General features: G+C 39.2%; 1 protein-coding gene across 1 annotated transcript in view; it reads right to left on the bottom strand.

Annotated features, from left to right (window-relative positions):
- Positions 1-338: 338 nt before the first annotated feature.
- The window catches only part of KCNK5 (potassium two pore domain channel subfamily K member 5), a 36826-nt gene continuing 13903 nt past the window's right edge, over positions 339-23261 (bottom strand). The window contains exons 2-5 of the mRNA XM_055725676.1: positions 9330-9441; positions 7737-7903; positions 6446-6614; positions 339-5594 (exon numbers count right to left, since the gene is read on the bottom strand). Coding sequence (XP_055581651.1) covers positions 4774-5594; positions 6446-6614; positions 7737-7903; positions 9330-9441 — 1269 coding nt within the window. The 3' untranslated portion in view covers positions 339-4773. The remainder of the gene's footprint in view (positions 5595-6445; positions 6615-7736; positions 7904-9329; positions 9442-23261) is intronic.

Consider the following 23261-nt stretch of genomic DNA (forward strand, 5'->3'; position numbering starts at 1 on the left):
CTGTCTCAGTGCATCGTCTTGAAAAACAGCTCCCTGAAAAAACACAAACCCTAGAATAAACTTCAGTTTCTCTTTCAACAGCTGTCCAAAACCCTCACCGAATAACACTTTGCTATGCTGTTATCTAATTGAAGACTAGGTGCCCTTGAACTGAAGTCATCAAACCCATACAAATTCAGGCATCTGCTTGCATAAAACTTGCTTTATCAGCTCCTTAGGTTTGAGCTCCATGGACCAGGACCAGTCTCATCTGTCATCTGTGAGGTGCATTACAAGTGTAGGTAGTTGTAAAAAGATATCTAATTCCTTGATTGCTATTCACATCATGACAGAGAGGATAAATTGTAAATTTTTTATTGCAAAATATTAAAATAAATTACATTTTACAAAGACTTAGCAAATATTTACATACAGTGTGATTCCAGTGACGATCAGCAACAAAGAACAGACAGACAGGCATATTATGGAGTGATAAGAGTCAAAACTGTACAAACATCAAAAGTCATATGAAAGACAAGCTAATTTTTTAAAAGGAAAATCCATCACAAATGGAATGAATCCCACGAGGCACAAAAATTACAAGTCTACAACAAGAGTCCTTGGTTTGGTTTTTTGTTTCGTTTTGTTTAGGTCAACAGACTTGTATATTGCTTTTTGCTCTCTTCATCAGTGACGCTTGTCTGTCTCTACACATACTCTCCCAGATCAACTGGAGAAAAAAAAAAATTCTCAACATATACAACTGTGTCACCATGGATCTGTTATCAGCCTGGTTTTATTTCTACACGTTTTGTGATGTCCATTGCCAGCAACAGATTCACAAATCATTAGTTCAGAAAAAAGTAACACACGACTTTCTGTATTTCCTCAGTGATTTCGTACCAGTGTATCACATGTGTTTGCCTGCTGTGAGATATGTATCTGAAAATGATGCCCTTCTGGTAAAACCAGGATTTAATAGCACAAGACAAAACCAAGAAGTGTCACAACGATGTCAAGGATGGGGTCACATAGTCTATAGCACTTAAAAGGGCTTTTGTAGGAACAGACTTCTGTTGTCACATTTCAGGATTCTTAATTTTTTTTTTTTTCCAAAAGTACTGGCTCATCTTGGCAAAATTATTAAGTTCATATTGTGAAAGTGGACCCATGCTTCACATGATGTGACTGGAAATACAATCTACTTGTATGCAATAGCTAAAAAGAAGTTTCCACTTCTATTCCATCCCTTCCTTATACGTGCTTTCAAATTTTTTTCCTTCTTCTCCTTTTTTAAAAATACCCTTTCCTCTGTTTCCAGGAAGAGATCTGTCTCACCTATAAAACCAATTCCATATAATTAAGGAAGCTATTAACACAATTGATTAGCTAAATGAAATCTTACATGGCATCCAAAGAAAATGTTTCCAGGTTGACCAGATAATTGAAATAACTACAAGACTTTACCAGGTAGCACTGGGGATTCACTCAGAGGCACTTTTGGGGCTGAACAGGCCAAAATTCAGCCTGAACACCCCTCTAACTTACTATATGTAAATCTGAAGGCAGAAAGACATTAATTTAGATCCCTCAGGCAGATGCTTTTCTCAAGACATGGAAGACAGACAGGCAAAAAGCTGTCTTGCTTAGCACTTCAGCAGTTCCAAGATGGCACCATAATTTCAAAAACCCTGGGAAATGGTTCAGCTTTTTGGAGAGAGCCAGTATGAAAGCTATGCGCTAACTAACCCCCCTCCAAAACACTGAAAACAAGTAGGGCTTAAGGAGACCAATTGTGTTGGCCCCTGTGTAAAAAGGAATTTTTTCCCAGTGTTAGAATTATGTTAAGGCACATGGTGGGATGTCTTGAGAACAGTTTTGTGAGGTGCGATCATGTTTCCCAAAAAAGCGGGAATATTGTACTTTGTTTTAATAAATTTAAACTATTACTTTAAATCCCATGATACTTATTATGCAGACTTATAGTCTACACTGACTCTACACTGGGAAAGGCCAGAGAGCCACATCTAACTTGATAATATGAAACAGATCCCATCCATTCTCAGCTCTGGCATACAAGTGTACTTCACTATGGAGAACGGAGAGTCTGGGTTCCAGTGTGCAACATCCCCTCCCAATCAAAGCAGCCCAGCCAAGTGTCTGGGTTGTATTATTTCTGTATTAGAGAAATTTTTTTTTCTTTAAAATGAAGACTGGACTATGCTTTCCCATTTCATGCACTTTCAGCAAGCCTTTTCTCTCCTCACTGTCCTGCACCTAACCGTCACTGAAACTTTGATGTTTGCATCAATAATGGAAGACAAGTTGGAGGACAACAAAAGTTATATGGAGTGCTTTCTCATTTTAAGTTAATGTGCACTTTTTTAGACAAAACAAAGAAAAACAGAAGGCTAGACTTGCTACACAGGCATCTTGTGTATCATGCATGTAGTCTTACCTATCATTTCTTACAGTTACAAAGTATATCTGTCAACCACAACCCTTCAGATACATAGAAATACTGAAAGGGCTTGGAGTAATTTTAAAACGATTCGGGTGGAGGTGTCTATTACAACATCTCGATATGGCCTCTCCCTCTTTCTTGTCAGATATAAGTCGAATTCATCCAGCCACCCCTTCCCCAAATAGCTGTAATATAATAAAATTTGATTTCAAATTAGAATCTCTTCAGTGATAGTATCATAAAATATAGATTAACCACCAAATCCCATGATGCCAATTCCGCATTTTTGCTAGTAAACAATTGGCCCTAACCTTGTGTTCCCTTTCTATTTGAAAAAATGTCATATAAGTGGAAAATTCTGAAAAGACAAAAAAAAAAAAAAAAAAAGACCAGTAAAGTCAGTCACTTGTTTCACAGTAGATGACTTCAAAACTTCCCATCAAGACGCTATCCAACCAGAGTGCCAGTTTCCCATATGTCCTCCTTCTTCTGTGGAAGAGGCCAGCAGCTGAAGCTGCAGCCAATATCTGCAGTTATTAGAAATAGCTAGTAATTCAAGATTAGCATTGCAAGATTCCATAAGCTCCTCTTAAAGAGCTAGTAAGTCTGCCAGCATTACACCAAAAATGAAAACAAGACAACTTTTAAATGTTCACTGAACTTTGGAACATTTGGACATACTGGAATGACTTAAATACTGTAAAACTAAACAGAACAACAGAACTTGACATGTTAAGGTTCAAAGGTCTTGGCTATTTTCTGTTCCAAGCAAATTGGATACAACTGAAGTCAGTACCTTTTGCCAACACGTAATCAAGAGCCTCATTTGAAAGAGTTGTCAGGGTTAATGCACAGACATTGAAAAAGCAAGAAAAATAAAACCATGGTATGATTTTCTTTGTAGCCAAAATAATTTGGGCATAAATGTTGTGAAAAGACATACTTCCTTCTCAATGAGAAGCCCATCTCCAAGCCAAAAGATAGTACTTTCAGGAGCTTAGAGCCAAAGTTCCCTCTTTAAAATGTGCCTTATGGCTTTAAGTCACTTGATCACATCTCAGTTTGCCCAAGATTTGACATTGCTCAACCTTCTTTAAAGTGGGATAGAATAACCATTGTATGCACATAGGTCAAACTTCAAAACAAAACGAATAAGCAAAGTGTAATCAACTGTTTCAAAAATCATCTCTCGTTCAAGTCTAGTCTGAAGTACCAAGGCAGAGGGGAACATCAAACAACAATACTGACTAACACACTGCGCAGATCAGCAGCAGTGCTACAGGTCCCTTCTGACAGGCATTAGGGCATTTGGAGAATATCTGTGCCTCCCAAGGTGATTTTTTCCTCAGAAGAACAGTGTCAATAAAACTTCACCTGTACATAGATACTGTATAAGGTTCATTCAAGTATTTCCTCTAGGAAATGGACAGTGGAAGGACACTTTCAACATTAAAAAGTTCATTGCATCCTGCTTGTGCTCATACATCCTTTGATCAATAGGTCTTCCAGTCATTTTACTCTTTTAACAGTTCTGGGGCTGACGTGCAGTTAAGCAGTCCAACTGGTGAGCTTCATCCCAGATGATTCGTCCTTGTTAGAGGGCTCCTTCTCAAGCCATTCCTTTGGAATTCTTAATTTTAATATTTTATTTATGAAATTACAATTCACTATAATTCGACAAGCACTGACATATTCTAGACAGATGTTTCAGAAGCTTCCTCCTCAGTCTGCCAGCGCACCTCAGCTCAGACCTGTGGGTCCTGGTATTCCATCTAAAGCTTCTCATTAAGCACAACTAGTGGTTGCACCATTGTTTGTTTTTTTTTGTGGTAACAACTTAACAATGGGCAACTTAAAAAAAAAAAAAAAAGCAAACCCCTTGCTTTCATTTCTGATCAAAGCAGGATTCAAATCCAGGTTTTCAGAGGTGAAAGGCTAATGGAGTAACCGAACACATTTGATGCCCAAAACAGTCTCTTTGCAACAGTATAGTTACACTCCCAAACTAATTCCTCAATGAAATGCATAAACGCAGAGCAGGTCCAGTGTATTAACTAGTCTTTTCTTTTCTACTTCGTTCAAGAACCATGAAATCCAAAGAAGGAGCAGAACTCCAGATTCAATTGTTATTTTACAAGTTTTTCAGATAAGCAAAGCTGATGGGCTCAGAAACCAACTTAGGATGGGGAAAAGACACTGGAATTTATTAGTTTGGGACTTGCTTTCATTTTCAAAGAGACAGGAGAACCTGCAAAAACATGCTTTTCTCCTTGCTCTATTAACTTGTTCAATATGCACTGACAATTTCAGAAAACCATTGTCAAACATGTTCACGTTGCTGCTTTCACATTGCTTACTGTATTATACTCATTCATCAGTTGTTCGTAAGGCACAGAAAGTTCTAGCTCGTTATTGGTAAAGGTAGATTCATCAGAGGATGGGAACTTTACCAGTTTTTTTGCAGTTTCAGATTCCTCTGCAAGATTATCATCCATGGAGGATTTTGATGTTTCCTCATCATCTGAGATATCTTCCTCTTCATCATCATCTTCATTTACAAATGTTATATTGGCATTCTCAAATATTAAGGGTCGATAGTCTCTGGAATCCCATACTTCGCCTTCTTCTTCACTAATCCTGTCCAGCTGGTTTACGAACATGGTTCCTTCTAGAGGGCTGTCTCCAATGTGTTTATCATGCAGAGGTCTCAGTACATGACCATTTTGAATGTCCAGGGAAGCCTCATCATAGTCAAATGACTCTGTCTTTGTGTAAGTCACCTGGGCATCTATACTAGGATTCTGCATATTTTGTTTGGCATTTTCTACTTTAATCATTTTGTCATTGTTTGTCTTCAGGGCCTTCTTCCCAATTTGCTTAATAAGATCATTGTAGGTCTCTTCCTTCTTTGAAAGGAAACTGAAAATGTTGACATCCTTTGAGGTACCCATTTGAAGGGGTTTTTTAGACCGAGGATGGTTGTCAAATGACTCTTTTCTTTTTTTCCTCCGTTTCTTGATTGCTTTGTGGACTTCCACAAACATACTGACCTTCCAGTTAACAAAGAGTGAAAGCCAAGCTAGTCCCAGATAGATCCATAACTCCACAAAGTATCTGTAAAGGGCATGATAGTTTGCATCTGGATTTACACCTAGAAAGAAATAAAACCAAGAATGTTACTGAAAGAGGACTCACAGCTGATAAACTTTTGAAGTTATGAACCTGAGAACTACTCCCCTTCCACACTAACAGCCTAGCTGTTTGAACACTGAGAGGTGGGAAGGGGAGATCTGAAACCCATCTGAAAGACAAAGTTCATCCCAGGTCTTCTACTTCTTGGCTGCATGTATTGCGACCACTGGACTACAACATAAAATGGCAGCATATTTATACTCTCCTTGTTAGCTGTAGAAGTGAACTTTTTTCCTGTTAGAAAATTATAAAGCTTCTCCCTGACACTGAGATATGGATATAGTACCTCAAGGAAGGTATGGTACCTTCCTTGAGAAAAGGATTCAGAATTCCCCTTTCAAGGACCATCTCCAAAGCCCTGAACAAGGAAGAGGATTTTATATAAACACGAGATTTAGGAGGGAGACACCTGTACACTCAGCATTTCCTGTTGACCAGCTCTAGACAGCTGCACAGAGAGCACTGCCCAGAACTTGTGCATCCTGCTTAGTATACTGGATCCCATTCAAAGGTGCAGACTATCATGGCGGATAGGATAGCTCCTTGCCTGAAATAAGGACCTGGGACATCTGAAAGGGTTATGAACTCCAGAACTTGGCTCCAGAGTTAGCGCAATGAAGGTCTAAATATCCAAACCAAGAGTGAAGAGCCAGATCTGGTCCATTGGATCAGTACCAAGCTTTAACTGAATCTTCTATTCAGCAAAATGTCTTGGAAAAACTAAGAGAGCACCTTTTCAAATTACAGTTTGGAAACAGAATTGCCACACTATGCGTGTAGTGAAATAATATATAAAACACAATTACTGACCAGCAACAAAATCTCCAAATCCTATGGTAGTGATAGTGATGAACGAGAAATAGAGGCCTTCAATGTAATCCCATCCTTCAGTCACCATAAAAACAAAGGGAGGAATAACCAGATGGACCAAGACACCCCAAACAATGAAAATAGCTGTGCATGTTATTTGTGCTTTCCTCTGTAAAGGAAAAAAGGAAAAAAAAAAGTCAGGAAAAGATCTCCAAATTTTCTTTTCCCACCCATGACACGAAGCACCATCTGACAGTATCAGACATTTCATCGTTTTGTGCTAACAGTTTACCAACCATAACTAAAAGTCACTGACTTAAATAAACACACACCTTTTTCTTTATGCAAAACTCACTATTTTTACATCTACTTGCTCAAACAAGATTATTTCCTCATAGTTTTCTTTCACATTCTTAAAAAGTTTAAGGAGTTCCTGATACTTTATAAATAATGATATAAATAGGATGCAGACATAGCACTCTAGTCTAAAAAGCAGTCAGCACCTCTGATTTTCCTTTTATTGGAGTGGAGAGGATCAGAAGTGTTTAAGATGCTTCTTTCCTATTTATGTTTCCAACCTTTTGCTACTCACGCAAGCTCTGCCCGAAGTTGCACACACACATGCATTTCACCATCATTTTCTGTACTTTCTTCTCAGGTGTTGAACCAAGAAAGTTCTTGCTCTGTTTCTGACCCCAGGACCTAAACCAGTCCCACTGTCCTCCAGCTCCAGGCACTATGGCCCTGCATTGCCTCCCATCTCTGTGCAGAGTTAGAACTGAGACAGAACTCATTCAAGGGGGGGACAACTGACCACCACCAAAAACCCAACAAAAAGCCACAAACAAAACCACCACAAGTCAGTAACTCAGAACAAAACATTACTTTCCAGTTGGTTCACTGCACAGCAGGAAGTACTCATGCTAGCGTAGAAGCAGGTTGGAACAAAGCAGGACAGCTTATTCCTGTGCCAGGGGAGCTTGCACAGAATGTCTGTGAAATGCAGCCTCACCTACATTTGTCCTACAGGTTTCTAATGTAAGGAGATACATGTCTCCTTAGAAGCTGCAAGATCTATATTTACAATCAAAAGTTTCTACAAGATGTCATTTTGCTAAAACTTCTTGCAAAACAAACTTATCAGGCTGAATCCCCCTTTACAGTTATTTCTATGCAATGCCATTTGTGAAATCATATTTGCACAAATTTTCATTTACTACAAGATTAGCAGGGACGCTTAATTCATGCATCAAAAATACACAGCACAAGGGTAAACAAGCAAGGGCCTTACCAGGCTTACTCCTCTTTTCGTCAGAAACTGGCCCAGCCTCTTGGCACGTCCTCCAAAGAACTTCCCCAGAGCACTGATCCATGTCAAGCAGAGAGGAACTCCAAAGAGCCCATAAAATATGCAGAAGAGACGCCCAGAGGGTGTCTTTGGAGAAACATTTCCGTAACCTAAAAGAGATAAGTATGCGCACAGTTGGCTCTTGCTGCAGAGAATTCAAGGCAATTCTACCTATGCACAGAACGTTGTGTGAGCTTCTCCTGTATCACATGCTTCTTGCTTCACCATCTCTAAGGACTTTAGCCTACCCCAGCTGCTGATCTTCTGAATCTGGATGATTCCAGTTCTACTATAGCAAACACGTATTCCATTAATGCAAGTGAGAGGATTACTACATTTTAAGGGCTGCCTAGATTTTGTGCATCTTTTTCTTGACGTGATGAGATAAATATGAAATAAAGCCCATCTCAAAACTTCTGATGATTCCCCAGGCTTAAGCAGCAACTGTTAACAATGTGACTGATTCCACTTTATAGAAAAAAAGCTCAAAATTCATCCTGAAGCTAGCTTCCACATGAAAGATTCACTACACACATTTAACTTGGGACCTGGTACCTTTCCAGAGTAAGAGGTTTGTGAGTTAAGTGCAAGGTGACTTGTGACATAGCAAGGTATTTAAACTGAATTTAGTTCTTTGCTGGTCACAGAACCCAACAGGGCATTACAAACTCAGGCTCCAAAATCAGCATCCTATATTCTGCCACAGCTTTCTTATTTCGGTGTATTCCCAACTTCAACATTTTGTGTTGTGAGTTATATTATAAGCTGGGTATTGCGAGTTTCAAACAATAAAGAAAAACACAGTACTGCATTTGGTTTCACAGCAAGACTTTCATTTCTGTACATGTCCAGCCTTCTCTGGTTATTTTGCATTCCTGTTTTTTTGCACTGTAGTTGTAGCAAGGGTGTAGCAATACCATGTAGCAAAGATTTTTCTGTAAAAGCAGAAGGCAGATGTTGTTGAGCTCTGGAAATTTATATATCAAAGGAAGAAGTAGTCTTTCAGTGCAAAGGGTTTCACAAGCACAAATCAGGAGTGAGATTTAGAAGACAGCAGTTGTTCTACTTTGCCTTCTTTAAGAGATAAGATTGCTCTGCAAGCCAGAAACACTGATAATTCAATAGCTTAAGAGGATGCACATGAGTAACAGGACAGCTATACAAAACCCTCATACGCACATGCTTTAAATACTAGTTTAATAGAATGCTTTGTAACACTTTTGTTTCAGGATTTTTATGATTTGGAAATTTAAGTGCACGAATTAATGGAACTGGAACGGCAACAGTCATCCCCGCAAGCACTTTGAATCCATTACATATTGGAAAGACACACATTTCTCTTCTGTATACCCATGGAGAGAGTCCCAAAAAGCTGAGTTTTTTCCTCAATGAACCTGCAGCTGAACACATACACTAGGCAACTCCAGCCATGGGGCCTTCATTCAGTGGCCAGCTTGACACATAAATGGAAGAGTACAAACATACTGGAGCATACACAGAACTACAGTTAAGGAAGTTGACATAATATACACTTACCAATTGTAGTGATCACAGTAGCAGCAAAGATCACAGCATTAGGCCAATTCCAGTTGTTGAAAGTATTGTTCCCAGTGATGGCAACCCCCTGTCCAGCAGCATTTGACACAACCTGTAAGAAAACAGTTTTCAGTCATTCTTGGAAAACCTGGCAGCCTGAAAAAGAAATGGGTCTGTCCCTGTCAGGTTCTGCCCCTTTGTTCACACTTTCAAAATGACAACTCAAGTTTTTTGTGAAGGCTAGCCTAGTATAGTTACTAACTATAGTTACTAACTATAGTTACTAACTATTTTATGAAATATTAAATACTTGCTTCACCTAAGAAAAAGTAGTGCAGGTGCTCTGACATTTAAATAGGGAAGGGGGTTAATTAGATAAGCTTTTACTTATTTACCAGTTTAACCAAAATGGATCTCTTCCAGAGACTAAACACACTCCTCCAGACTGAACTAGCATTTAACGTCCAGTGCAGTTCTTGAATTTGGTTTAGAAGGGACATCTTCAGCACTACTATCCATTTCAAAACAGTTACATGTCCCATTGACTTGGGTATGAGGATGTCACAGAATCCTTGGCAAAGCTACTGTGATTAATGTTAATTGCTGCCCCTGGCAAAGCCAAACCATCTACAAGCCAATGTAAAACTGTACTTTTCAGCAAAGACAGACAAATTAACACTTTTCTGAAGTATTTCATGCCACAGGACTCCAATAATTGTCCTTGGATCAGGCCCCTTTCTTATTCCATCTTTGAATCTAGTATGCCATGATGAATGCAAAGCACTTGTTTACAGTATTTCAGGGAAGCGCATGTAGTTACTGGCATTTCCACAGAATCACAAGTCAATTTCTTAACATCTGCTCAGGTACTCAAGAATTCTTAACCATCTTCACCTTCTGCAGAAAGCGACTTGAAAGACCCAGCCTCCCCTGCCCTTCCAAAACTAGACTGCAGAAAATGCATCAATAAAAAAAATCCTAATAACTATTCAGTGCAGAAAGTCAAAGTTTCAAATCAAAATCGTGCATATTGCCAATTCTGACATGTATTTCTACCTATCCAAAGTAAAAAAGAAAAAAGATTTATCATATTATCTCCTAGAAATCCCTAGTTATTTAAATCTTTGCTCTGTCACATCATGATGCAGTTAAAGCCTTGTCAGGTTACTCTGCTTTTTTTTCCTTCAGTGTAAACGAAGGTTGTCTGAACAAAACTCTGAGGCTACATCCATATACAGGAGAGGTGAAGTTGATGCATAACATTATAGCACTTGCTGTGTTTCTCTCTCAGTAAGTGTTGAGCACAAAACTATCTTGAGCTAAATACCTAAACTTGGAGGCAGTGTGTGTGTATATATATATATATAAAATATTTTTTTTACATAAACATGACAGGTGAGGTTTATCTCAAACTGGTAAGAACTTATAGAAGTACCAACAACCAGCTCTTCCTTCCCTCATCACCCCTTCCTTCCTTCCTACTCGATTAAGGTCTGATCTTGGACCCAGCAGAGACTCAACACAAAGTTCAATCGCTACTGAAAACATACACAAGTTAACACAGGTTTTAATTATTCTTGAAACTTATTACATATCACCACCCTCCTACTGTAATAAAAATGCCCTCAAAGTGAATGTATTGTGCATATACGAGATGCAAACAATTTAATTAAAAAAGCACTTTCAACACACAAGCTATTATAGTAGATAAAAGGAAAAGCATTGAAAGTGAATGAAGGTACAGAACTAGATTTTTCCCCTGGTAGATGCAATATGTGTGCAAAACTGCATGCAGTGTCTTTCCATAGCCTACAGGCTCTGGGTAGAAAAGCAGAGAGTTCTCACTAAGGCAGTCATTTGTCATAAGAAAGTAGCATTGAAATGAGGAGTAGCCCTAAAACAGGCAGGTCGAGAGCGGGCAAGTAAACATGTAATGCCATCCTCTTCCAAAAAAAACCCGCAAAACCTGACCAACCAAACAAAAAAATACCTTTGAGGCAGCTACAATGGATCACAAGAGCTCATCTGAGTAGGGACCAATCAAAGTAACTTGGTTCATTTCTGCTATGGTCTGCAGATGAACTTACTAAAAGTTCCAAAGCACATCCAAAGTACCCGATAGGTACGTTCTGTGATCTATTGTCCCCAAGAAGATGCTGGACTTCCTCCACTGCTCAGCAACACTGCACAAAATGTCATATCAAACACCAGTTCTACAGCCATTTTCTATGCTATAAGCGCACTTGGATATTCTTTTTTTATTGTTATTTCCTCACAGAGCAACTGATCTCGTGAGAGGCGCTGAAGTATCTGTTTCCATTGTCACTGGGCCATTATCTCATCTCGTTACTCCACCTTCAGCCTGAGCTAACAAGCTCAGGTTCACAGTTCTGCTAAGATCTGCCTGCATTTGAGGTCTGGAGGTGTGAAGGGGGCCCAGACCCAAGGGGAAGAAGCTGCTGAGCTGAGTAGTACACAGCTGCCCTTCACACCCAGGCAACTAACAGTTTGGGGGACATGGCCAGCTCTGCATTGTACACGAACACCTTACACAGGGAATCACACTCTCCAGCCAAAGCTGCCACCCTTGTCCTGTCCCTATTTGCACACAGCTATCTGCTATTAACACACAACTATCTACAATTTACAGTCTAGTCTTTTAAGTTACTTTATGCCTGCAATAAGCCTGAATGCGCTATATGCATCCCAGCTGCAGGAACGAAGATGATCACAAAACATGCTTAGATAGCTTTGGTGCAGTGGGAAATATGTAGCTGCTTTCCAAGCAGCATAACTTTTGCCCATACTGAAATAATTAAATATTTTGGCTTCAACAAACAATGTGAGTGGACACTATACAACTGAACAGCAAATATGGTTTTGGTTTTTTCCTTCTTTTTCTTTATTTTTTCTTGGTAAATCTGTTAGGTGATGTCAGAGATGCTTTTATTTTCATATGCTAGCATACAGAATGTCCCAAGTTGCCTGTGCTGTATTTCTTAAATCACAGAAAATTTGCTCTAAAAAGTCTTTGGATGGGAAAATAGGGGTCAAGGAAGGAGAGGACGAAGGTAGATGGTGCAAGAGTTCTTAATATCTTGAAAGACGTCATTTAGAAAACACTTTTTCAAGTATGCCCAAATTCAAAAGCTGACAATAGTTAACTCATCTGGATTTACACATCACCTTAGACCCCATCTCATGAGTTTCTACCGATGAAGGCAGTTAAACGACTTTTGCCTCAGAGGAATCCAACCCCTTGTTCTCCCTCACTCCCCATCACTCCAACTCTGCACTTTGGCAAAGAGAAAAGGGAAAGAAGATCTGGAGTCCCTGAAGCTATTGCTTAACGTAAAGAAACTTGCAATTGCAGAGGGAGATTTAAGACACACATAAAACTAGTTACATCTTCTGATGACATTATCAAGCAGACAATTTGTTCCATTTGCAGGTGCTTCCCCACCAACAGACCCACCCCCCACTACTCCAATACACCCTTGTGTTTCCTGGGCTTGGTGACATTTTTATTAACCCTCTGATGACCAGGTTCTCTCAAGATTTACCAGATTTTTGTTAAACCTCCTCTATCTTGTGCAAAGGAGATGAGTTTCTCTCTGATGCTTTGGGCATATCCCACTTGCATCCCCTCTGCATGAGTAACACTAGGGCTGAAAAGTTCTCAAAACACAGCTGAAAACAGCAAGGAGAACCTTGACCCATATAGGTATTATGGACACATTCCCACCTCTATTCTACTTCTCCATTTCCTGCTGGGGGCAAGCCAAGAACAGCAGCAAGGTTTTCCCAAACTGGGAAGCTACGTGTATTTATTAACATTATTTTTTTTCCCTACTGGCCTGTCAAGCTTTGCTAGGGCACGTCTCTATGGTGATTTAAAAGCTTGCAATAGTCAGCAGACCCATCTTGGCTGTCCTTGTCTTTCTTTGTATTAGCAGGAGGGAAGGTGAAGTTTGACCAACACCACTGCAAGGTAAAATGGTTCACAACAAAATGACATTTAGTACCAGTAGAAGTAATACAAGGATACAAAACTAGGAGAACAAGCACAATAGAGATTGCCTCCAAGTGAGCTTTGTCATAACTAGGTATGTGGAATATGCCATTTTATTTTAGCTTCTTGGCTTTCAGAAGAAGGAAAAATGGGACAGAATTATCACCTTCTGCCTCTGGCATGAACAAGTGCACAAGGCTTTGTTTTCTTCCTAAGAAAAAATATTATTTTACACACTCCTTTTAGGTATTTATATACACTGATGAGATCCCCCCGAGCCTTTTATTCTCCAGGCTGAACAGTCTCTGCTCCCTCAGCCTTTCCTCTGGAGCACTCTTCAGTCCCTTGATCACCTTGATGACTCTGCTGGACTCTCTCCAGCACATCCCATATCTCTCTTATATCGGGGAGCCCAGAATCCGACACAGCACTCCAGGTGTGGCCCCACCAGTACAAAGTAGAGGGGAAAGACCACCTCCCTTGACCTGCTGGCAATGCTTTGCCTAAAGCAGCCCAGGATACGTTTAGCCACCTTTGCTGCAAGGGCACAATTGTTGGCTCATGTTCAAGTTGATGTCCACCAGGACTCCAGGTCCTTTTCTACAAAGCTGCTTTCCAGCTGCGTGGCCCCTAGCACATACAGGTACATGGATCCACATGTGGTTAGTGATTTTATTCCAAGAGTTAAGGACTGCAGGAAAGTTGTGATACAGGTTTTGCATATCAAGTAGGAATAATTTCCTATTTGGCATGAAATCCTAGACACTTTAACAAGGATTAATTGGGTCTGATAACAATGAGCAATAGGGAAAAAAAAGGATTTCTGGGGTACAAATGGCCAGATAGAGAGACAGGCTAGAAGAAAGACACAAGACAATAAACAGGCTATATAAACTACAGCAACAAATCCTGCCCTGCAGGCACCCAATTGCATACAAGAACAGCCAGATATTGATCAGTGCCAGGTCTCCTTTGAAGAGGCTGAAGCCTCCCTTGTTATTCAAACCATTCCCTGGAGATCTGACAAGTCTAATGGTAGTTTTAAGCTTCTTCCAGTGGTATGAACAATTCACTTTTGCAAATGTTAAGTGTTTCTCCATAAGAAAGGAGATGTAATTGAACTACTAAGCCTGAAATCAGAACCAGTGGCTTTCATTCTACTCTCGAGAGTATTACCGTGTACATACAGGACAATCACAGCTGGCTGTTGCATCCATAAGCAGTCCATTCAGGACTCCTAGGCTTTGTCCCCACTTCTGACACTGAAGGAACATGAGGTATTTTTTGCTTCTTTCTCAAGGTCTTTTACGAAGGATGTAAAGGTTTAATGCACAGAAAACTACTGAGAATTACAAACGTACCAAGTACTGTAGGGACCTTCCTACAAAGAATAAAACTTCAACAGCAATCTCTTTACACATCCAAATCTTTTATACAATTTGGAGAAACCAGAAAACTGTGCAGTAGTTATCTAATCACGGGTACATACAATACTGACAATTTAGCCATCATAATAAAATTGGCCAGAGTAATAAGGTTTAAATTTATAATATCAGATGGAACTCTATACTGCTGTTCATCTTTAAGCAGATTTTAATTTTAATCAAATTCCAGCAGCAGAGCAAAATAAATAGGTGAAGTGGTAAAAGAAGCTGTATGGACTCTTTCCATGGCTTTTAATTTCAAGAAAAGGCTTAAAGTAACTCCTAAGTTACTTTAAAAATAATTAAATAAAATCCATGCCATGCAAATTGCACACCCCTCTACCTGTCCCTCCTGGTTTCTGCAGTTACCTAGGTTTTTCTGGCTTCAGCTATGAAGTTACAGGAGCAGTCAGTTGTTCATAATGATCAGATTTTCAAATGTAATCAAAACATAATTAATTGTTAGTGCTTATCTTTCCAATAAAAAGAAACTGAATCGGGTTTTAAGACTCCCAGATCAGTTATACATTCCAAAGTTCTGCTAACCTAGGTACTATTGTCTCAGGATTACATGTAAATAAAGAGAAAAGAAACCCGCTCAGTATCTCTTTTGAAAGAAAAAAGGTCTGTGGGTGGTCACAGCTAGACTGACAGAACAACTTCCTCAGACTCATCATGCAGACCCGCAACACAGTGGCCACGGCCAGAAATCTCCTGCCCTGTTGGTTGGCATATTGCACTTTTACATCTGCTTGCACATTAAAAGCAGCAGAAGCTATTTCACAGGCACAGTCTGAATATGTAAGTACTTTATAGCTATATCAAAAGTAGTAGATTCAGTCAAACTAGGAATACATTAATCTTGGATGACAGCTGTCACAGCTCATCTATTGAATATGTTTGTGTGTTTCGTTGTTAAGCAATAAATATATATTGAATATACTAATAAATGCCATAATCTATTGCTTTACGTTATTGTAGTTGGAGAAAGAGAAAAGAAAGAAAGAAAAAGAGAGAGAGATTCAAAGCCAACTGCCTTCCACCCACAGCCCTGATGTGTCCTGACTGAATGGAGGATACTGCCCTTCAAAGAAAATATTTTCGTCACTAGCGTATCTTGGCAGCTTGTGGTTTGGGTAAGGAAAGCGAAAGAGAAGCCAACTGTGCAACTGATGGTTTTACCAATGAGTAAGAAACTTTTTTCCCCCAAATTACTTTTCATGTCTAGATATACGAGGTGTATACATGTAATGATTTATTAAAATTTTCTGTTTGAGTTCTCCAAAACCTTCATATTAACCTATACATTGCTGAGACTAAGATGTTTCACCTCTCTTCCCAGCCTTCTTCTGCTTCCAAAGACAGCTGCACCACTGCTAAGAAAATCTTGCTATGCCACGATGCTCACTTTGGTAACCAGAGACACAATGTGGCAGAGCTGCAGAAAGATGACAGAATACACAGAAGGTTAAATGATTTCATTCAGGCAGCAGAAAGAGCAGCTATTCTAATGTCATCTTTAGGAGGGCTGCTATACACATGTCTGTGCACAGAGAAATCTAAGCTCATGGCTTCTCGGAGAGAAAAAAGCCCCAAAAGAAATCCTTTTATTAGAATACAAAAAAACCAGCCTAGAATACAAAACAGTGGCACCCCATTTGGACATGCATATTTCTGGCAGCCACTTGGCACCTGGCACATTTAGTATGCAATTGGCTCAAGGCAAGAATTCTCAGGAAGGATGGTAGTAACTACCTCTCCAGAGCAGCTCGAAGTCACCAGAAAAGCATATGCTTGTGGTTCCTGCCATCCTTTTTTTCACCTCCATCTCCAGCGTAATGACAGGCTTATCCTGATTGCTCACTTGACTCAAGAGTTCCCAGCTGACTGAAACATGCTGGCATATGACCAGGGCCAGTGCACAGGGCCAAACGAACAAGCCTTTCAGGCTGCCTTAGCCACTTGACAGTCTCTGCAGGCCTACGCTAACCAGCGGGACTTAGGATAGCTGACCTTTCATTTCCCTCCCAGCATTATCTGTGTTTGCAATACGAATTTCATGTTTGTCAGGACAAGAACCATGCCAGATGTAAAAAGAAGTCTTTCAGCTGAGTCCTGGATTTCCTACTTCACTTCTGTGGGGAATGGTTTGCGACCTTTTTTGTAGAAAGAAAAATAAGACAAGTGAACCACATTGTCTCGGTCTAACAGGCAACACCCTTGTGTCTTGCTAACCTGTGAAAGTTTTACTGTCCTTTACTGACCTATGCAGAGGGTTGAGTTGGAAGGTGGTTGGGGCAAGAGGTGCAGGATATGAGTCAGCAGCACCTGCATTAGAGAAGGATGGTGGGATTTAGTAAAGTCCGCATTTATTAAAGAGGATGTCAGTTGACTACATGAGTCCGATTCTGGATCAACTGAGCATATAGGAGTGAATCTGCAGTTAATTCAACTGCTGTGCACAGCATTTCTTCCCAGCCAGCCTTATACTAAGAGTAGCTAGGTTCTCCAAGACTTTCACTAATCCTAGAACTTGTATAGTCTATTTTAACTAACATAAAATCCGAGGCAGAAATAGCTTGTTTCCAAGACCACAATGGGGTTATATCCAGTGGCCACCTACCACAAGGCCAAAGTTGAAACTGAGGCAAAAAATAGGAAGTGGTCATTGAGGCAATAATGTTAATTTTCACTTCTAAAAGAATAAAAACCCCACAAGCCTCATGCTTGGTGTTGACTGTTGTAAATAATAAACCTAACCAAAAGCATACATGAACATTACCTGAAAAGCTAGAGATATCAATATGTGTATGCAGGTTTCCTTCCCCCTTACCTATGAATTGAACTGGGACAAAAATCAAACCCTGGAAAGCAAGCGTTAATCCCAGTGTTTACATTCCTACATAGATCAAATACATATCACATGGGAATTTTTCCACCTTGCTGTCATGATCAACCATTTTATAAAGTGCATTGTAAGGGTTATTGCAAGTAAAAACATATTTTGCATTTTCAATCAACGTTTTAGTCTTAAAATATAGTTCCTATCAAAGCACAAACTTTTGAAAATTCCCACTTGGGAAAAAAAATCTTGGCAAAATATGGGTTTACATACTTTAGGGGAGGGTTTTCTTTCCAACAACAGCAAGATTTAATCCAGAATGAGATGGTATTTTCACACTCCTACCGATACAGCTGACAGAATGTTATCTTGTCAGTTTTCCACAGTCTTCAGAGAAAGGACAAGCTTTAAGTTCTCCTAAACAATTCCTTTTAACTGCTTCAACATGTCAGTGGGCTTTTTTGGTTTTTTTTTGTTGTGCAGTGGTTGTTTTTTTTCTTAATAAGGCAATTACAAAAAACTTATTTAAATTTGCTAAAAGTGACTTTAAATGATCCACCAGTACCTTAGCATACAAAATAGAAAAGTATATGTATAGGTCACATGCACTGTAGATACCACATTTTATCCAAAAGGTTATAGAACAAGTCTGAACTTGCTCTGCAGAGAAAGGTTAGCTAAACTTGTTGATTCTTCATTTACCCAAGCAACTTCTCAGTGTTTCATTCTATTCATGCAACAGTGCTTCTCAATGCATAAATGAACTAAAGAGCCAAGACACTCTATTGCTTTCCCTTCATTACACTTAACTTTGGTCTGTCAGCAACTTGGACCTCCATCTAAGCATACCTTTTCTTACCTAATAGAGCCTCCAGCACATGCCACTTATACAGAGCTGTCCCTACATCTAAGCCTGATATATAAAGAATGCACGTAAATACATGCCTGGTTTTCACTTTGCATAGTTTTGTTATGTAACAGGACAGCAAACCAGACATCGTTTGTGTCTGTTAATTTAGCACACCCAGAGGGCTTTTTACACACATTGTGGTCTTGATTTCTTCATTAGGCCATATTGTCACAATTTTTTATTGATTTTTTTAATTATTATTTTTTTTAGTATTGGCAAAACTTCTGTTCCTAGAATTCATTTTCCTAGCACTTTTGCTTTTAAAGCAGCCTTGCTAGTTTTGTTAGCTGGTAAAAGCACAGAGTGGGATACATTGTCTTGTACTGGACTTTGAAGCCAGATTCTAATGAAAGTAATTAAATACATGCTATGAAGAAAGCCACGGATTAGAGCTGCAGATTCGTTTGCATTTACTGATTAGCCAGGGAAGTAGAACAGGCTGTTTAGTTAAAATACCTGAAGATCACAGCACTAAACACTGTCAGGCATACAAGATACTACCAAACACGGAAGTGGTCTTCAGCAGAAGGAAAACGCCGTCGACTAAATAACTGTGTAACTCTGCTGTAAAGAAAACCTGTGTGTGTCCTTCAAAGAACATGACTGAGCTTGAAGAGAGACTAGAAAGCATTCATATCTTAACCCTACACACATACTTTTATGCTGGAAAATATTCCCTATTTAGTGTAGCTCTGAGGAAGCTTCATCTGAGGCTTATTTAGGTGCTCAGAACTGAGGAAGAACACAGAAATATCCCAAAGCAAGCTGCAACAGCTCATCAACAGTGAGCTCTAAGATACCTCTGTGCAAGAGACAATTTGTTGGATAAACCAATGAATTCACACCTTAACGTATATCACATTAGGTGTTCTTTTTAAAATTCACACTACCAAATCGCAGAATAACCTGTATATACAAAGAGGATTTAAATAAGAGCATCCTTGCTATATGTTAATGTACTACTGCATACAGATTCCAGGACTTCAGAAAATGTTGTGATTCAAAAGCACTTCCATTTGGATGCAGTGCCATTATAAATAAAACTGAAGAGATAATACCATCACAAGTCCCTACCTTTATTAAGTTACTGGCCTAAAAATCCATCCTAACCCCGCAGAAGGGACATTCTATCTATTCTGCTAAGTGGAAAGGAGTTTCTCCGCCTCTTCTCCCAAGCACTGATGACAGCACGTTTTTCCCTGCTCTGCCATCATTATTTTAACACATCACCAATTATGCATGTTAATGCAGGGAGCTCATCAGTGGACTGAGTCTCAAAAAGAACAAAGTGAAAATCTAAAGAAGTCTGGGCATTTCGGTTTTTCTCTCCTGGGTTTTGCTTTATCATTTTGCAAGTGCAATGTGAGTGTGGGAGCAATATTAAAATGATAAATTTGTAACAGGGACCAAGCATAAAGCTTTCTTAATCCATAACTGCTGACACTGACAATCCAGTGAAGAGAGGAAATAGCTTGTTTAACCTGCAAACAGCATTCTCCCTGAAGACAGTACTACAGGCACAAGCATCTCTTCTTGCCACTGTGTTCTTTTAAAGAACGAGGGTAGAGAATGCACAATTGTCACAAATAGGAACACTTGTTATTTCAGTCTTTTTTGTCCATTTGTTTTCTTGTTTTTCAATTACAGTTTAACCAGACTAAGTGATCCTTTAGAAAGGCAATCTGTTAATTAACCCATATTGGGCAGAACAAATCATGCTCTTCAAGCACAGTCTTAGTTTATTAACCAGGAATAGCTCTAATCAGTCAGAGACAAAAAGGGGAATGAGGGTTTTTACGTGTAGAATTAGAAGATACATGCTATGCCCTGGTTTTAGCTTGTTATCTGAAGCCCATGCAATAAATATTGAATTTAGAGGAGATGTTAAGAACCAACTTTGTACTTACTTGAACCTGAAAGACTCATAAAAATTTAATTGTGGCTAATATTTATGAGTCTGGAGCCCTCAGGACACAGTCCAGTGGAAACAATTTGTGAGTCTACAGTCAAATTACTTCCACATTATTCTTTGGAAATAGAAAAGGTAAATAATTGTGCCAGCTATTCCCTGCTTGGAAAGATGATCAGAATTAGTCAAAGCATGAGCAGGATGAAACAGGATTCAGAAGTGAGAATAAGTATCTTGGGCACTTCTGCAGTGCTAACATTAGATATATTGAATATTCTTCTCTCCTCCTTTCCCCTGCTTCCCCCTCTCCCCAGTTAAAGCCAGACGTTCATGTTCTGACTATTTTAGTAGTTCATATAGATGTAAATGCTGACCACTGTAATGAATTCTACTCTAGCTACAGCAAATCTTCAGGGCTGCTTCTACTTGCAGAAACAGAGCCTTAGTATTGCTATAATTGAGCAGGTTACCTGCTCAATTGGCACCGGTAACTAGCACCATCACCTCTTCATTCCCACCAGGGTGAACACAAACTTCACAAAATGTATTGGTATTTTTGAGGTTTACATGGAAAGTTACAGCTGAGTAATAAACCTAATCGAGAGAGCTTGCCTGAGGACATGATGCTTCCCAAGATGCAAGTACACTCTTTTTTGGTTTTTTTGTTTGTTTGGTTTGGTTTTGGGTTTTGGTTTTTTGGTGTTTGGGTTTTTTTTTAAATTTGCTTTTTATTGTTTTTTTTTTGTTGTTTTGTTTGGTGGCAGGAGGGGGTTTGGGTTTTTTTTTTGGTTGGGTGGGTGGTTTTGGGTGGGTTTTTTTTTTGTCCCTTGGCATGGAGAACAATGGCTGAGGGTTTAAAAGTTAAGGGAAAATATCCTGGGAAGTAATCAACATTGACAGGACAAGAGAATTACCTCCTGAGAGACAAACAAGTGGGAAGGGAACAAATGTACCACTTAACCCTCCTAGCTTCCCAACTTCTGTATTATCTGAAAATTAATAGAAAAACAGTAGTTCCAGGGAAGGGTCTTGATTTAACAACAGACAATGCCTGTCTGTAAAAATGAACCACTGTAAACCCATGTGATTTACCTGAATTATATACTTCCACAAGAAATAACAGGCTAGCAAAATACAGCTTAATATTTATCTAGTTTTCATAATTTCCTCCTTCAGCCTATGCTATGAACTGAATCTCTCCTTCAATTAGCCTGAAGTTAAGAGGAGAGTTCCAGAACTTCTGTATCTTGGAAGCGGACCTTCTTGCCCTTGAAAGCAATATAGGTTTTGTCATCAATATTATTTAGAAAAGATAAGGTCTTGTACAGGTAGCACATGGTTAGTGATAAGCCCTAGCAGTGCTGTGAGCTTAGAACAGCAATCAGTGGGCACACTGGCTGTATCTTGTAGAGCAATTTACTGGCATCACTTCAATTAGCAAGGACGGCACCAGGCTTTTCATTCATATTACCTATGTACTTGGGCACCCTGTAAATCTTGTGATATTACAGACCTTGACATGCCTTCAACATATAAACACCTTTTTCAAACATGTATTGCTTAGCTGATTTGAGAGGCCTGCAAACAGTCCTGGCCAATTGTACACTAAATCATTACTGCTGTAGTTGCAAGGATAACATATCTTAATGAAGAACCATGTTTCAAAAACTGGGTGGTTTTAAAGTCAGCTTTAAGATGTCCTAGACACCCACTGCAACTTATTCTGCCTCTCCTTTCCTATCCTCTTGACATAGAAGTGGTATTATACCCTACAGCAGTAATGGAAGGGGAATACATTTTTTCCATTACGTCTGATCAGTCCAGTCATACAGTTTAGGCATCTCAACAACAGAAGCACATTAATGAAAAGGAAAGGAGAACTTAAAGGAACAGCTATATGCTTGGAACCCCTTTCCTGACATCTTGCTGTCATTCTGCAAAGCACTGGTGAAACTCAGCTGGCACGTTTTCTACAGTTTCTGCAAAAATAAAGGCTGACATGGAACAGCATTGCTTTCTTTTGTATTGCATCAGAAACTACAATGCAAGACCACAAACAAAAGCCATTTAAATCAAAACACAGTGTTGGTATAAGAACAAAACAAAAAAAACCTGAGCATGAGTAAAATTAAACTGTAAATTAAAAAAGGTTCTTAACCTATGCAATAGTTTTTAATCAAAGCATTCAGCATGGTAGCGTAGATGAACCTCACTGTCTAAACCAAGACCCAACTTAAGTGATTGATTTAGCTTAATGTAAATATTTCTACAGTGTGGCGTTACAGGTAGTATTTTGGATCCAAAATATATATTACAATTATAATGCATTGGGGAGCATATTATTGTTCTACAGGAAAATCCCCTTACTAGAGAGGAGTTTTTCAGACAGAAGTGAGAAACCAGAAACAATTTCAGCATTTTCTGTGGCACCATCCAAAGGCATGAAGTTCTTCCTCAAGGACTGACATGATGCAGAGTAGGTGAGAGATAAATGCTGAAGAGTAAAACAGAAACAACTGTACTGATAAATAGAACACTGAAAACTTTTGCAGCACCAGCTCGATTTATATGTTTTCCTGTTAGACTTCTAACGAGAGTGTCAAAAGATCCTAAAATATGGCTCCAGCATCAAAAAATATACGTCATTTCCTTTACTGAGTACACTAGTGGTTCTACAAAGCCTACACATTGCCCTACTGATTTTATGAAGCCTTATCTTAAGGCCACATTTAAGAGAAGTACAAGTCAACATTAGTGATTTTGTAATGATAATCTGCAGTCGTTACTTGTACAAAGTGCTGTTCTACTAAAGGTTTACAGATGGCTGTTAAGTCT

This window comes from Falco cherrug, chromosome 13 (assembly GCF_023634085.1).
Source record: "Falco cherrug isolate bFalChe1 chromosome 13, bFalChe1.pri, whole genome shotgun sequence".
Classification (NCBI taxonomy): domain Eukaryota; kingdom Metazoa; phylum Chordata; class Aves; order Falconiformes; family Falconidae; genus Falco; species Falco cherrug.